General features: G+C 43.3%; 1 protein-coding gene across 1 annotated transcript in view; it reads right to left on the reverse strand.

The window, feature by feature from the left end:
* Positions 1–1,165: 1,165 nt before the first annotated feature.
* Positions 1,166–14,863, reverse strand: part of RDM1 (RAD52 motif containing 1) — a 33,120-nt gene continuing 19,422 nt past the window's right edge. The window contains exons 3-7 of the mRNA XM_063425592.1: positions 14,054–14,176; positions 7,705–7,864; positions 6,615–6,713; positions 5,185–5,273; positions 1,166–1,353 (exon numbers count right to left, since the gene is read on the reverse strand). Of these exons, the coding sequence (XP_063281662.1) occupies positions 1,255–1,353; positions 5,185–5,273; positions 6,615–6,713; positions 7,705–7,864; positions 14,054–14,176 (570 nt within the window). The 3' untranslated portion in view covers positions 1,166–1,254. The remainder of the gene's footprint in view (positions 1,354–5,184; positions 5,274–6,614; positions 6,714–7,704; positions 7,865–14,053; positions 14,177–14,863) is intronic.

Consider the following 14,863-nt stretch of genomic DNA (forward strand, 5'->3'; position numbering starts at 1 on the left):
GAATGCATTTAAGTTCAGTAGTGCAATCCAATCCATTGGTACTGTGTTTTATCTTTTAGTTAATAATAATATGAAAAGTATTTAACCAAAAATTGTACATTTAACTTATTCTTGGGTTATAGGTGTTATCATTTAATGGCACTCACATTTTATAGACGTCAAATGGGAAACACCTTGTAGAATAAACATATCTAAAATTACCAAAAATAATACAAAAAAAAAAGCCACTCTAACGCCTTCATTCGGATACATCTAATACGTGGGGGAAAGACTATAGCAAAGCTATAATCACCGCTCTATGGGAGAGAGGGTCTCCAGGGATATATTCACTGCAGCCTGGTATGGTGGAAGAGGTCCTCTGAGATCCCAGTCAAGCTTCGGAGACTGGGTCTATAGTGCTCCACTGTCCCTGGTAGTAGCGAGGAAGCTGACCTGGCGAGAGTACTCAGTCGGAGTACAGAGCTCTGTCACACTCACCTTTTTAGTTGTCCTTAATGCACTTCTTCAGCTTTTGCAGGCAGAACCCTCCCACACCAGGATGAAATGCTCCAATCCGAACAGCTCATTCTGGTCTATTGCCATTATACCAAAGCTGATATCAGTTTATACACAGATTGGTGCACTTATTAGTGAACCAGGGTGTGTTTTATTATAATCTCAATACTACTAGCTTTAAGGAGGAGAACCTCCCCTATTGTGCCTGTTGCATGCGCATGAACAACAGTAACACAACGGACACGGACAATGCAAACTAACAGGGTTATTTTACTAAACTGTGAATTCAAACAGAATTTCTAATTCAAGGCCAGAATAAGATAACTAAAAGCATAGCTGACTTGGAGAGTTTTTTTTCAGTTTGACTATTTTAACCTTAAATTTGAAATTCACCTAAGTAAAAAAGAGCTAAGAGTTCTGGGCTGCCTGATTGACAGCCCTGCTCATACTGTCTCTATTAACCCACTCCCAGAAATGGAGGGTGGGCTCGGAGAGCTGTTAGCACCATGACATTTGCAGTAATGCCAAGTGCTTAGACTATCACTTTAAATACCACAGGTTGAATGTATTGAGCCCTTCAAACAGATCCCTTTGAAGGGATAGAACAGTTAATCTGGTAGTGTTCAAGTAAACCATATACACGAAACACAGTTTGACTCAAGATATTTAATATAAAAAAATTTTAAGATACATTGTATAACTTATTTATTTAGAGAACGAAAACAGTAGATCAATATTTTACAAAACACGTCTCAGACGTCACATGTCATTTGCCATAGTCTCATCATAAAAAGTGAGTTCGGACAAGCTTTCCTCCTCCCCGTCTTGATTTATTTGCGTCCATGTGAAGTCGTTTATCTGTAAGAAAAGAGGGGATTAGAAGCAATAATAAGAGCAATACTATCAAAGTGTTTTATTAAGAATAAATATTTGGATTCCACTATTAGTCCAGTTAGGTGTTGGCTCCGCAGGGAATAAAACATTCAATATTGAAGCATGACCACAATAAAACAAAGCAATCAAGAGATAGTTTAAAGGGGAAGCATCAATCACTGTGAACACTCTGCTTATGATTTTGCCAGACAACAAACAGTTGTATAGTCATTTACGCATGCTAGCTAAACCTGTTAATGGGCTGACATACCGAATAATCTCACATTTCCAAAATCCCTCTATGGCTCAAACTGCTCCTGGTGTGAATGGGAAGCAATGAAGTCTTGTTTATATCCATGAGAAGGCATCATGAGAGGTTTTCTGGTATTTTGAGTCAACATTGATTTTTAATGGGGACTCAGTAAGGGGTTAATTCAGTTGACTTATTCAAAAACTATATATGAATCATGGTAGATGGAAGTTGGTTTGTCTGCATTATGCAGTTTGTAACTTTTACAATTTTATTAACCCTTTAGTGACCAGATAATTTTTAAATTTTCTTACCGTTAAGGACCAGAGCTGTTTTTACATTTCGGCGGTGTTTGCGTTTAGCTGTAATTTTCCTCTTACTCATTTACTGTACCCACACGTATTATATGCAGTTCTTCTCACCTTTAAATGGTCTTTCTAAAGATACCATTATTTTCATCATATCATATAATTTACTATAACAAAATTATAAAACATGACAAAAAAATAAACACTTTTTCTAACTTTGACCCCCAAAATCTGTTATGAATCTACAACCGCCAAAAAACACCCGTGCTAAATGGTTTCTAAATATTGTCCAGAGTTTAGAAATACCCAATGTTAACATGTTCTTAGCTTCTTTTTTTTTGCAAGTTATAGGGCTATAAGTACAAGTAGGACATCGCTGTTTCAAAATATTTATTTTTAAAATGTATCAATAAGGACATTGTAAACACTGTAATCTGTCATAAATCTCAGAATCACACCTCCCATGTACATTTTTTTTTTTTTTTAAAGTACCGTATATACTCGAGTATAAGCCGACCCGAATACAAGCCGAGGCCCCTAATTTTACCCCAAAAAACTGGGAAAACTTATTGACTCGAGTATAAGACTAGGGTGGGAAATGCAGCAGCTACTGGTAAATTTCTAAATAAAATTAGATCCTAAAAAATTTATATTAACTGAATATTTATTTACAGTGTGTGTATGAGTGCAGCGTGTGTGTATGAGTGCAGCGTGTGTGTATGAGTGCAGCGTGTGTGTATGAGTGCAGCGTGTGTGTATGAGTGCAGCGTGTGTGTGTGTGTATGTATGAGTGCAGTGTGTGTATGAGTATGTGTGCAGTGTGTGTTGCAGAGCTTTGGTGGGGAGTGGGCAATTTTTTTATTATTTTAATATTTTTTATGATTAATTTTTATTATTTTATTTTATTTAATTATAATTTTTTTTATTATTTTATTTGTAATATTTATTATTTTAATTTTTTTCGTCCCCCCTCCCTGCTTTATACATAGCAGGGAGGGGGGCTCCTTCCAGGGTGTTTTAGTGGCATTGGTAGTTCAGTTGGGGGGAGGAGGGGGCTGTCAGAGAGTTTACTTACCTCTCCTGCAGCTCCTGTCAGCTCTCTCCTCCTCTGCGCCGGTCCGTTCAGCACCTCTATCAGCTCCCACTGTAAGTCTTGCGAGAGCCGTGGCTCTCGCGAGACTTACAGTGGGAGCTGACCGAGGTGCTGAACGGACGGCGCGGAGGAGGAGAGAGCTGACAGGAGCTGCAGGAGAGGTAAGTAAACTCTCTGACAGCCCCCACAGCCCCTGTCTGTATTATGGCAATGCAAATTGCCATAATGCATACTATTGACTCGAGTATAAGCAGAGTTGGGGTTTTTCAGCACAAAAAATGTGCTGAAAAACTCTGCTTATACTCGAGTATATACGGTAGATAACCCAGGGTATTTATTATGGGGTATGTCCAGTCTTTTTTAGTAGTCACAAACACTGGTCAAAGTTAGCATTTATATTTGTTTTTGTGCCCCTTACTCGGGTCTGTACCGCAACACATGGCGGCGATCACCTGGTCATAGAGGTGCAACTTTGGTATGTACGCCAGTGCATGCAGATACACATACACTAAAAGGACCACTATAGGCACTCAGATCCCTTCAGCTCAATGAAGTGGTCTGGGTGCCAGGTCCCTCTAGTTTTAACCCTGCAGCTGAAAACATAGCCGTTAATCCAGCCTCTAGTAACTGTCTCACTGACAGCCGCTAGAGGCGCTTCCGCGATTCTCACTGTGAAAATCACAGAGAGAAGACACTGGATGGCCATAGGAAAGCATTGAGTAATGCTTTCCTATGTGCGATTTGAATGTGCGTGCGGCTCTTGCCGCACATGCACATTCGGAGCATAGAGGCGGATCGGGGCGGAGAGATCCCCAGCGCCAAGGGAGCCCGGCGTTGGAGAAGGGTAAGTCCTGAAGGGGTTTTAATCACACACACTCTTACGAACAGACACGTACACACCAGCAAACAGACACACACATTTACTGACAGACACACACATACACACTCACTTACAAAACATACACTCTCACTGACAAACACACTCACTAACAGACACACACAGTAACACACACACACTCAATGACACACAAACTAACACACACACACACACTGACACTCACTAGCAGACACACTCAATAACAGACACACACAAACACACACACAGTAACACACACATAAAAACTAACACACTCACTAGCAGACACACACACACCGTAACACACAAAAACTAACACACACACTACCACTACACACATACATACTCACATATTTTTTTTATTTTTTTTATTTATTTAATCCCCCAGTCTCCCTACCTTTGGGAGTGCGGAGGGGATTCCAGATTTTCCTGGGGTCCAGTGGCGGCCGGTCCTGCAGGCAGTGAGGGAGCACTGATCCTCCTGTTCAGCTCCCTCGCGCGCCGCTTACTGATGCCGGAGCTGGAGTGACGTCATAGGGAGCTGGGCAGAGAGCGCTCAGGGGAGAATGCTCCCTCACCCACCCGCCTACACCACTGCCAGCCTCGGGGGGCCCTGAGGTGGCCAGCTTCTGGGCCCCCCAGGAAAAGAGGCTGGCAAACTGGCGTACATACCCGGGTCGCAGGGCGGCCGGGCCCCCTGGTGGGCCGGGCCCGGTCGCAGCTACGACCCCTGTGGCCGCGGTATGTACGCCAGTGGGGGTGCTGTTATACTCTGGAGACTTCACTGAACACAAATATTAGTGTTTCAAAACAGTAAAACGTAGCACAACAATATCATCAGTGAAAGTGCCGTTTGTGTGTGAAAAATACAAAAAACTTCACTTTCACTGACAATTTCATCGCTGTGATATGTTTTACTGTTTTGAAACACTAATATTTATGTTCAGCAAAGTCTCCCGAGTAAAACCGTACCCCCAATGTACAGGTTTTAGGGTGTCATAGAAAGTTACAGGGTTAAATACAGTGCTAGCAAATTAAATTCTCTGGACTTTTGGCCTGGGTTGTCAGCCAGGTCCCTAAAATTATTTTTCAGCAGCAGGGAGACTGCCTGACCGTCCACGGTCTTGAAGGACTGTTTTTTGTCGGATGTACCTAGTACATCCGCGGTCCTTAAGGAGTTAAAAGGCATTTCAAAAAGAACTGGTCACAGTGTGTGGAGAAACCATTCAAAGCAATAAGGTCTACATATGTCGAAGTATATACGAAGTATGAGAAATTGATGCACAAGGTGTAACATAATTTAAATTACCTGGATCAGTCCCTGGAGCTCATCTTCTGTCAAACAGTCTACAGGATCATTGCTGGAAGCCACGTGTTCCACAGCCACTTTTCCACTCTCTGAGAAAACCAAAGAATTTGCATCCCACTCTTTAAACTGGCTTACAGACAATCAGCCCAGGGGCAGCATCAAGGTTCACATTTATAATCTACTGGTTTCAAAATTACTGGTGTCCCCAAGAAAGGACACAGAACAGGTACGTTGATATGTGGAAGTCCAGGTAACGGTAATAACTCTGCATTGACTTTTAGTGCTGATGATGTTTAAAGGAACACTATGGCATTAGGAATACAAATGTATTCCTAATGCTATAGTGTTGCAATAACTATTTAAATATCCGCCTCTCCACAATGATATTAAACCTGCTTTATTTCCCCTGGCGTGTCACTCTCCGTAGGAAAGCACTGGCAGGCTAGTGTGCGTTCATGGAAAGTTAAGGTGCAGCGCAATCAGCATCTCCTCAACGAAATGCATTGAATCAATGCATCGCTATAGGGAGTGTTCAGTGTCTCAATGCAGAGCCAAACCCAGGACATCCCTCCAGTTGCTGTCTGAGTTAATGCCACTAGAGGTGGCGTTACGCAGTAATGTAAACACTGCTTTTTCTTGGAAAAGGCAGTGTTTACACTGCTCAGCCTGCAGGGACAGGATCTGTGCCCCAGAACCACTTTATCAAGCAGTAGTGGTTCTGGTGCCTATGGTGTCCCTCTAACCCTGGCTAGATCGGAGTGACATGCCCTATGGGTTTCAGAGGAAGAAGGTCAAAGAGTGAGTAGTTATTAGAGCAATGGGAAACGTTCAATTCTATGGCTTCATTACTCTAATAGGGTACAGTCACTTATCAAACTGTAAAGTTCGTCCTTCACACAAAAAAGGATGGACAGAGAATACAGTTGTAACAGACATGGGAATTCTCAAGTCGAAAGCACTTTGACCGTAGTCTTTGCTTTGTAGTCTGTGCCTGCATCCCCCCTTACCCGTGTCCCGTATCTCTGTATCTTTTTTCTATCTGTACATTTCAATTGACCTTTTTATTGAATTATTTAGGCATGTCAATTCCAAATAGCAGTTTCTCCCATGAGAAGAAAAATCCAGTGTGAGATCACCAAAATGCCCTTCCATCTCACTCCGTAAAAATAATATTTATTCTTCATCAAACTACAACAGATGTATGATCTAGGCTGCTTTACAATATACAATGTATGATTTATTATTTAGATTTTAAACCTCTACCTTTCCCAAAACCAAGATAATGTGGTCACGTATCAGACTAATAGGAACATAAAAAATTAAAAAGGAATATTTTATTTTGATTTTCCACGTCTTTTTCAAATAATAGATCTGGCCTGCTGCCAAAATAACAGATATTGCATTCTTTCAGCTAAATGTAGAAATCTTACCAAAAATCACTAAGAGGATTTTATGAAATGCATCGGTCAACGCTTTTTGAACAGCATATTTCTGCAGTTTACCACTTTTCATGAGAAATTCCATTGGATCTGAAAGATTTTAAACATTTTCCTTGCTAGGTTAATCAAAAGCATATTATTTGGAACAATTGCTGCTTGGAAGATGTGTTAAGCAATGGTTTCCATGGTAACTAGAATGAGATTGGCTTGGCAGGGAGAGTCAATATCACACGACTGGCTACTTACGGCATGGATCTATTACATGAATTTTAAAGCAGTTTGAGGACATAATATTTTAAGATAGGATTTCAGGCAATGCTATGAAACCACGACCTAATGAAAAACTACTTAATGCCATATAATGAAGAGGGGAACTGCTCTCATTATTCCCAAAGTGCGCCAAAAAAGAATAGGCACCCCCGATCACTGGTTTGGCGAGTCCACAAGTGTCACTGTATAGTCGAAATAGTAGGTTGGAGCACGCAAATGTCCTCAAAGTGCAAACATTTATATATATATATATATGCAAGCTAAAAATTACAATGTTTCAGCCAATAAATGCCTTGGGCAAGTTAAGACTTGTCCACATCCATCTGTCCACGTCTATTGTTGGCCGAAACGTTGTCATTTACTGCTTGTTGTTCATATTAAATCCTGCATCTCATAAGAAGCTTTGAGTGCCCGGACCTTCTAGTTTGGAAAGACTAGTTAATGACTTGTAAATGGAAAGAGGAGAATGGGTCAATCACATGCAGGGCTATTAAATAAATTGAGAATTGAACAGGGAACTGGAAGTTTTAGGTCATAATAGATGATATGGAAAAATATATGAGTTTCAGAATTCAGCCAATTTAGCCTTAAATTGAAAATGCTTTTATTAGGTCTCAATTTAGTGAAAATTCGATGGCAACAGCATTTCCCTTCGAACAAAGATTAAGAAATGTGATCAAAATAGCTTATTTAAAGTAATGGCAGTTTTTATGGACCACAGTGCTTCTGACTGTGCCAAGCCTATCTAAGCAGTGCCACCAGGTCACCTGCGTGAAGGAAAGGCAAAGCTTACTTTACCAATTATACATACCGTTTGATTTCTCCACTTCTTCTTCAGCAACCCCCACTCCTCTGCTGCAGACATCATACCCAGACAGCATCACTTCCAAAACACACATGTACCTCACCTTCCTCTGCTCCTGCGTATCACACTCATCCTCTAGTTCGTAAAGGCCAGAGATATTCTGGAGCTGAAGGTAGAGTGCACAGATGTGGAACAAGGTTTTTATTTTATGTCGAAGTATTGCATTGATCTGTCATTAAAGGGACACTATAGTCACCAAAACAACTTCAGCTTAATGAAGTTTGGTATATAAAGCATGCTCCTGCAGCCTCACTGCTCAATTCTCTGCCATTTAGGAGATAAATCACTTTTGTTTCTGTTTATGCAGCCCTAGCTATACCTCCCCTGGCTGTGACTGACATACCCTGCATAAAAACAATTGTTTCATTTACAATTAGATGTTTTTAAAGGACCACTCTAGGCACCCAGACCACTTCAGCTTAATGAAGTGGTCTGGGTGCCAGGTCCTTCTAGGGTTAACCCATTTTTTCATAAACATAGCAGTTTCAGAGAAACTGCTATGTTTATGAATGGGTTAAGCCTTCCCCCTATGTCCTCTAGTGGCTGTCTCATTGACAGCCGCTAGAGGCGCTTGCGTGCTTCTCACTGTGATTTTCACAGTGAGAGCACGCCAGCGTCCATAGGAAAGCATTATGAATGCTTTCCTATGTGACCGGCTGAATGCGCGCGCAGCTCTTGCCGAGCGTGCGCATTCAGCCGACGGGGAGGAGAAGAGGCGGATCGGAGGAGGAGAGCAGGAGGAGATCTCTCCGCCCAGCGCTGGAAAAAGGTAAGATTTAACCCCTTTCCCCTTTCCAGAGCCGGGCGGGAGGGGGTCCCTGAGGGTGGGGGCACCCTCAGGGCACTCTAGTGCCAGGAAAACGAGTATGCTTTCCTGGCACTAGAGTGGTCCTTTAACTTGCTTACAAGTTTTTAGCTCCTGCTCTGTGAATTTAAGTATAAATCACATACAGGAGGCTCCTGCAAGGTTCTAGCTAGCATATATAAACAGAGCAGGATATAAAAAAAAATCTAAATTAAACACTGTGCAATAAAAGGAAGGATAAGCAATCGATGATTCTTTACAGGAAGTATTTAGAAAGGCTGTGTAAGTCACATTAAGGGAGGTGTGACTAGGATTCATAAACAAAGGGATTTAAAGGGACACTATAGTCACCTGAACAACTTCAGCTTAATGAGGTTGTTCAGGTGAGTGCTACAGCTCCCTGCAGCCTTTTTCTTGTAAGCAGTGGCGTACTAAGGGGGGGGCGGCCCGCCCCGGGTGCCACTGACTAGGGGGGTGCCATGACGTCCAGTGTCATGTGTCACCCCCCATCATTACGCTGCGGCGGCTGCGCACAGCCGCAGCACCTTTGCGGCCCGGCGGGACTTACTTGAAGGAGAAGGGGGAGGAGTGTTGCGGGCCGCGGCTTCGCGCACCGTGATGACGTCGTGCGCAGCGCCGTCAGCCCGCCTTCACGGATATCCAGCTGAAGGTTCCAATATCCGGGCGGTGAGGCACCCAGTCGGTCAAGGCATCATCAAAATGTGAGTAGATTAATTAAGGGGGCTGTATTAAGGGGGGTGTGAATTAATTAAGGGGGTGGATTAAGGGGGGTGAGGATTAATTAAGGGGGTGTATTAATTAAGGGGGGAGTGAGGATTAATTAAGGGGGTGTATTAAGGGGGGTGTGGATTAATTAAGGGGGTGTATTAATTAAGGGGGGAGTGAGGATTAATTAAGGGGGTGTATTAAGGGGGGTGTGGATTAATTAAGGGGGTGTATTAATTAAGGGGGGAGTGAGGATTAATTAAGGGGGTGTATTAAGGGGGGTGAGGATTAATTAAGGGGGTGTATTAAGGGGGGTGAGGATTAATTAAGGGGGTGTATTAATTAAGGGGGGAGTGAGGATTAATTAAGGGGGTGTATTAAGGGGGGTGTGGATTAATTAAGGGGGTGTATTAATTAAGGGGGGAGTGTGGATTAATTAAGGGGGTGTATTAAGGGGTGTGTGGATTAATTAAGGGGGTGTATTAAGGGGGGTGTGTATTAATTAAGGGGGTGTATTAATTAAGGGGGGAGTGAGGATTAATTAAGGGGGTGTATTAAGGGGTGTGTGGATTAATTAAGGGGGTGTATTAAGGGGGGTGAGGATTAATTAAGGGGGTGTATTAATTAAGGGGGTGTATTAATTAAGGGGTGTGTGGATTAATTAAGGGGCTGTATTAATTAAGGGGGGAGTGAGGATTAATTAAGGGGGGTGAGGATTGATCAAGGGGGGTGTATTAATGGGGTGAGTATTAATTAAGGGGGTGTATTAATTAAGGGGGTGTATTAATTAAGGGGGTGTATTAATTAAGGGGGAGTGAGGATTAATTAAGGGGGGAGTGAGGATTAATTTAGGGGGGTGTATTAATTTGGGGGGGTGTATTAATTAAGGGGGAGTGAGGATTAATTAAGGGGGGTGAGGATTAATTAAGGGGGGTGTATTAATTAAGGGGGTGTATTAATTATGGAGGAGTGAGGATTAATTAAGGTGCGTGTATTAATTAAGGGGGTAGTGAGGATTAATTAAGGGGGTAGTGAGGATTAATTAAGGGGGGTGTATTAATAAGGGGGGTGTATTAATTAAGGGGGAGTGAGGATTAATTAAGGGGGTGTATTAATTAAGGGGTGTGTGGATTAATTAAGGGGGGTGTATTAATTAAGGGGAGTGGATTAATTAAGGGGGAGTGAGGATTAATTAAGGGGTGTGTGGATTAATTAAGGGGTGTGTATTGATTAAGGGGGTGTGGATTAATTAAGGGTGTGTGTATTAATTAAGGGGGTGTATTAATTAAGGGGGTGGATTAATTAAGGGGGAGTGAGGATTACTTAAGGGGGGTATATTTATTAAGGGGGGTGTGGATTAATTAAGGGGGGTGTATTATTTAAGGGGAGGTGTGGATTAATTAAGGGGGGTGTATTAATTAAGGGGGAGTGAGGATTAATTAATGGGGTGTATTAATTAAGGGGGTGTGGATTAATTAAGGGGGGTGAGTATTAATTAAAGGGGTGTATTAATTAGGGGGGTGTATTAATTAAGGGGGAGTGAGGATTAATTAAGGGGTGTGTGGATTAATTGAGGGGGGTGTATTAATTAAGGGGTGTGTGGATTAATTAATGGGGGTGTATTAATTAAGGGGGGTGTATTAATTAAGGGGGGAGTGAGGATTAATTAAAGGGGGCTGTGGATTAAAGAATTAAGGGGGAGGTTTAAATAATGGGGGTGCAGGGGTTTTTTGATTAAGGGGGTTGCAGTATTCTATTTATTAAGGGAGGATGTGCACTGCAGATTTTTGTTTTTTGTTAAGGGGTTGTGCAGGGTTTTTATAAGGGGTGTGTGCAGGTTTTTTGTTATTAAGAGGGGTTGTGCACGTTTTTGTTTTTTATTAAGGGGGTGTGCAGGATTTTTATGTGTAGGGAGTGAATGAAATTTATGTGATCGGGGTGCAGGGTTTTTATGTGTAGGGAGTGTATGAAATTTATGTGATCGGGGTGGGGGGGGGGGGTGCCACACTCAGGGTCCGCCCCGGGTGCCAAATGCTCTAGGTACGCCCCTGCTTGTAAGCACTGTATTTTCTGAGAAAATGCAGTGTTTACATTGGAAGCTTGGAACACCTCTTGTTGCAGTCAATCAGACGGCCACCAGAGGGACTTCCGAGTTCAGAGGCCCTAAAAAGGCCTCACGTCTGACGTATTCACGCATGGGTGAATACTTCAGACGGGCTATCAGCACACAAAGCACTGTGAACGCGCTTTGTGTGCCGAGGCTGACAGCTGAAGCCCGAACCCACAGGGACTCTTTCTGGCCACAATAGTGGTTGAAGGGGGGGGGGGGGGGGAGACCTAAAATTATCAATAAGGGGGGGTCCCCCCCCCCGAGCTCCCCCCCCCCGAGCTCCCCCCCCTCTTTGTATTTAGGGCCCCCACCCACCGCTCAGGGGTGGGGGCCGGGGGGGGGGACAGTAGGTTCCCCCCTTATTGTTAGTTTTAGGGCCCCTAAAATTATCGGTGGGTGGGGGCCCTAAAATTATCAATAAGGGGGGGTCCCCCCCCCCGAGCTCCCCCCCCCCGAGCTCCCCCCCCTCTTTGTATTTAGGGCCCCCACCCACCGCTCAGGGGTGGGGGCCGGGGGGGGGGACAGTAGGTTCCCCCCTTATTGTTAGTTTTAGGGCCCCCACCCACCGCTCCGGGGTGGGGGCCGGGGGGGGACAGTAGGTCCCCCCCCTTATTGATAATGTTAGGGCCCCCACCCGCCGCACAGGGGTGGGGGCCCTAAACTTAAAAATAAGGGGGGGTCCCCCCCCTTTGTATTTAGGGCCCCCACCCACCGCTCAGGGGTGGGGGCCGGGGACAGTAGGTCCCCCCTTATTGTTAGTTTTAGGGCCCCCACCCACCGCTCAGGGGTGGGGGCCGGGGGGGGACAGTAGGTCCCCCCCCTTATTGATAATGTTAGGGCCCCCACCCGCCGCACAGGGGTGGGGGCCGGGGGGGGACAGTAGGTCCCCCCCTTATTTTTAATTTTAGGGCCCCCACCCACCGCTCAGGGGGTGGGGGCTGTTAGCTTTAGAAAGCGAGCTGAGCTGTCAGTCAGACAGCTCAGCTCGCGAACGCGCATTCCGCGCACATGCGCAGTAAAGCGCTGAGGTTCTTCATAGGGCGGCTGTCAATGCCGCTCTATGAAGAACGCGATTGGTGCAGCGCGAAGCCGCACATGCGCACCACATCGCGATGACGCTTCTCTTTTTGACGAAAAAGGGGGCGCGGCATGGCTGGGAGCTCGGCGCTGGAACGGAGGTAAGTTTTTAATATAAAAAACACCTCGAAAATTATTTTTAATCAATGAAAGTACATATAAAAGCAAGAAGGAAGGCTGGGGGACCTGTCTTTCTTGCTTTTATATGTTGACTATAGAGTCCCTTTAACTCCAAAATGGCAGAGGATTGAGCAGGAAGAGTGCAGGGACATGATCTTTACACCAAAGCTGCTTCATTAAGCTAAAGTTGTTTTGGTGTTTTACCAAATGAATAAATACCAATAAAATACACTCATTTGCCTTCATGATATAGAGTACGTTTTAAAAGTCATACATGTTTTTCTGCATCTAAGAAACAGGCAAAATTTAGCATTTTAATCTCTTGGTGAATTCTCTTCTGTAAAAAGTTGATTTCAACACCCATAATGGTGAACTATGCAAAAAAAAAAAAATAAAACTCTCTAAAATCTTTAGGGTGTTTTCATGTGCAGGAGAATGAGAAACATACACAACACATGGACAAATTCTGTCCGGGGAATTCTTGAAGTCCTTCCATTCCCAAGACAATGTCTTCCTTTTATGAATAAACAAAAAAAGTGCTTATGAGAAAGAGGGGGGTGGGGGGGTGGGGGGAATAATTAAATTTCAAGCAGGATAATAGAGTAAAAGAGACCTGTCCATAATCGAAATTTTCAAATAATCATTAAAATTTTATGATTGAAGTTTTTCAAGTCTATTCTTGCAAGAATTGACATATTTTGGGTTCACACTATTCTGCGTTTAACTTATACAGCTTCCTCCTGGGAAAATCTGTGGCTCCAGTTGCAGTATCAATGAATCCCTCTATCCTTACTAGACCGAGATAAAGATGGCATATAACACATGCAATGAACACTAATTATCTTCAAGACTACAACAACAGTATTGTATCTATTCCAAAAATGTTGCGTTTTCATAGTAATAATGCAAAACAGCAGCATTACAAGGGAACCTCTGGGCGACATTACAACTTAAAGGGGCACCATAGTGTCTGGAACACAAATGCGTATTCCTGACACTATAGGTCTAAAATACCTGTTTAGGTTGTTGGCCCTGCTAACCTCAGGGTTAGAAAGGTGATTTAATCATCTTTTTCCAACGCAGTGTGGGGCTCCTTGTGTCTGGCCCCATCCTCAATCTGCCTCCTTTGCTGACATCATCAGATTTAATGATTTCAGCCAATCCCATGCTTTCCTATAGGAAAGCGGCAGTCCGAGGCTTCGTGTTTGAAGAATCTGAGAGCAGCAGAAGGACAGGAGCAGAGCTAAGCAGCATCAGAGAGAAGACTTTGGGGTTAAACCGTTTGTAAACAGTACCATAACAACTTTACTCTGATAAGTTGTTATGGTGTCCAGCGTGTTACATTAAGAAACAGTAATAGATAACAACAGTACTCCAGCTAAACTTGATCTACAGCTTTCATACTGCCCTGAATCATGTCTGCAGGGAGATCATCTCACAAAATAACCAGGACTTACTGCAATTATTCTCTTGGACCAGCCATTGAACCCCAGGTAAAAGTTGGCCAGATCTTGGCACTTGCTGCTATTCAGTGCCAGGGATTTGTACTGAAATACTTTCTGTTTGTTGCAGACTCGCACCTAAAGAAAACGGGAACAAATTATGACAGAAACTAGAGCAGAGCAGGTTACGTTCAGAATAAAATCACATAGGGTCATCGGTGAACCCGTTCCCATTCCCCACTATCCATTTCCCCATATATGGATACCCTGCACGCACAAGGAACTGAAGCTACAACCCGTAGCTACTCTATGCTAGGTGGCGCTATCAAATTCAGCCCGACAGGGGTAGCCACTCGTGCTCCATATTAAATTATAGAAAGGGAGGAGAAGAGAAAAAAAAAAAAAAGAAGGAGGAGATCTACTTAATGTCTCTCCAAATATGTCACCTTGCGCAATAATTGCTGGATTGAATAACGCATACACTCATGTATCGGTTTCCTGTTTTTACAATTTTTAAACCCACACCAGGTGCGTGATAACCAGTAGGCATGAGCCTCCTTATTATAGAACCTAGGCAATGTCAATGCACATATTTAATGATGGAGAATATAAAGACATAATTAGGGATTATTCTAGCTTTAGTGACTGAATAATCAAAATTTTATTAACGACAGGAGGCGAATATTTGCTTTATCTTTCTTTACTGAACCTCCCAGCAGCAAAGGAACAGTTAACAGTAATGTAAAAAGTTCAACCAATCAGATAGTATAACAGTATTACCGTATATACTCGAGTATAAGCCGACCCGAATATAAGCCGAGGCCC

Source organism: Pelobates fuscus, chromosome 6 (genome assembly GCF_036172605.1).
Source record: "Pelobates fuscus isolate aPelFus1 chromosome 6, aPelFus1.pri, whole genome shotgun sequence".
Classification (NCBI taxonomy): Eukaryota; Metazoa; Chordata; class Amphibia; order Anura; family Pelobatidae; genus Pelobates; species Pelobates fuscus.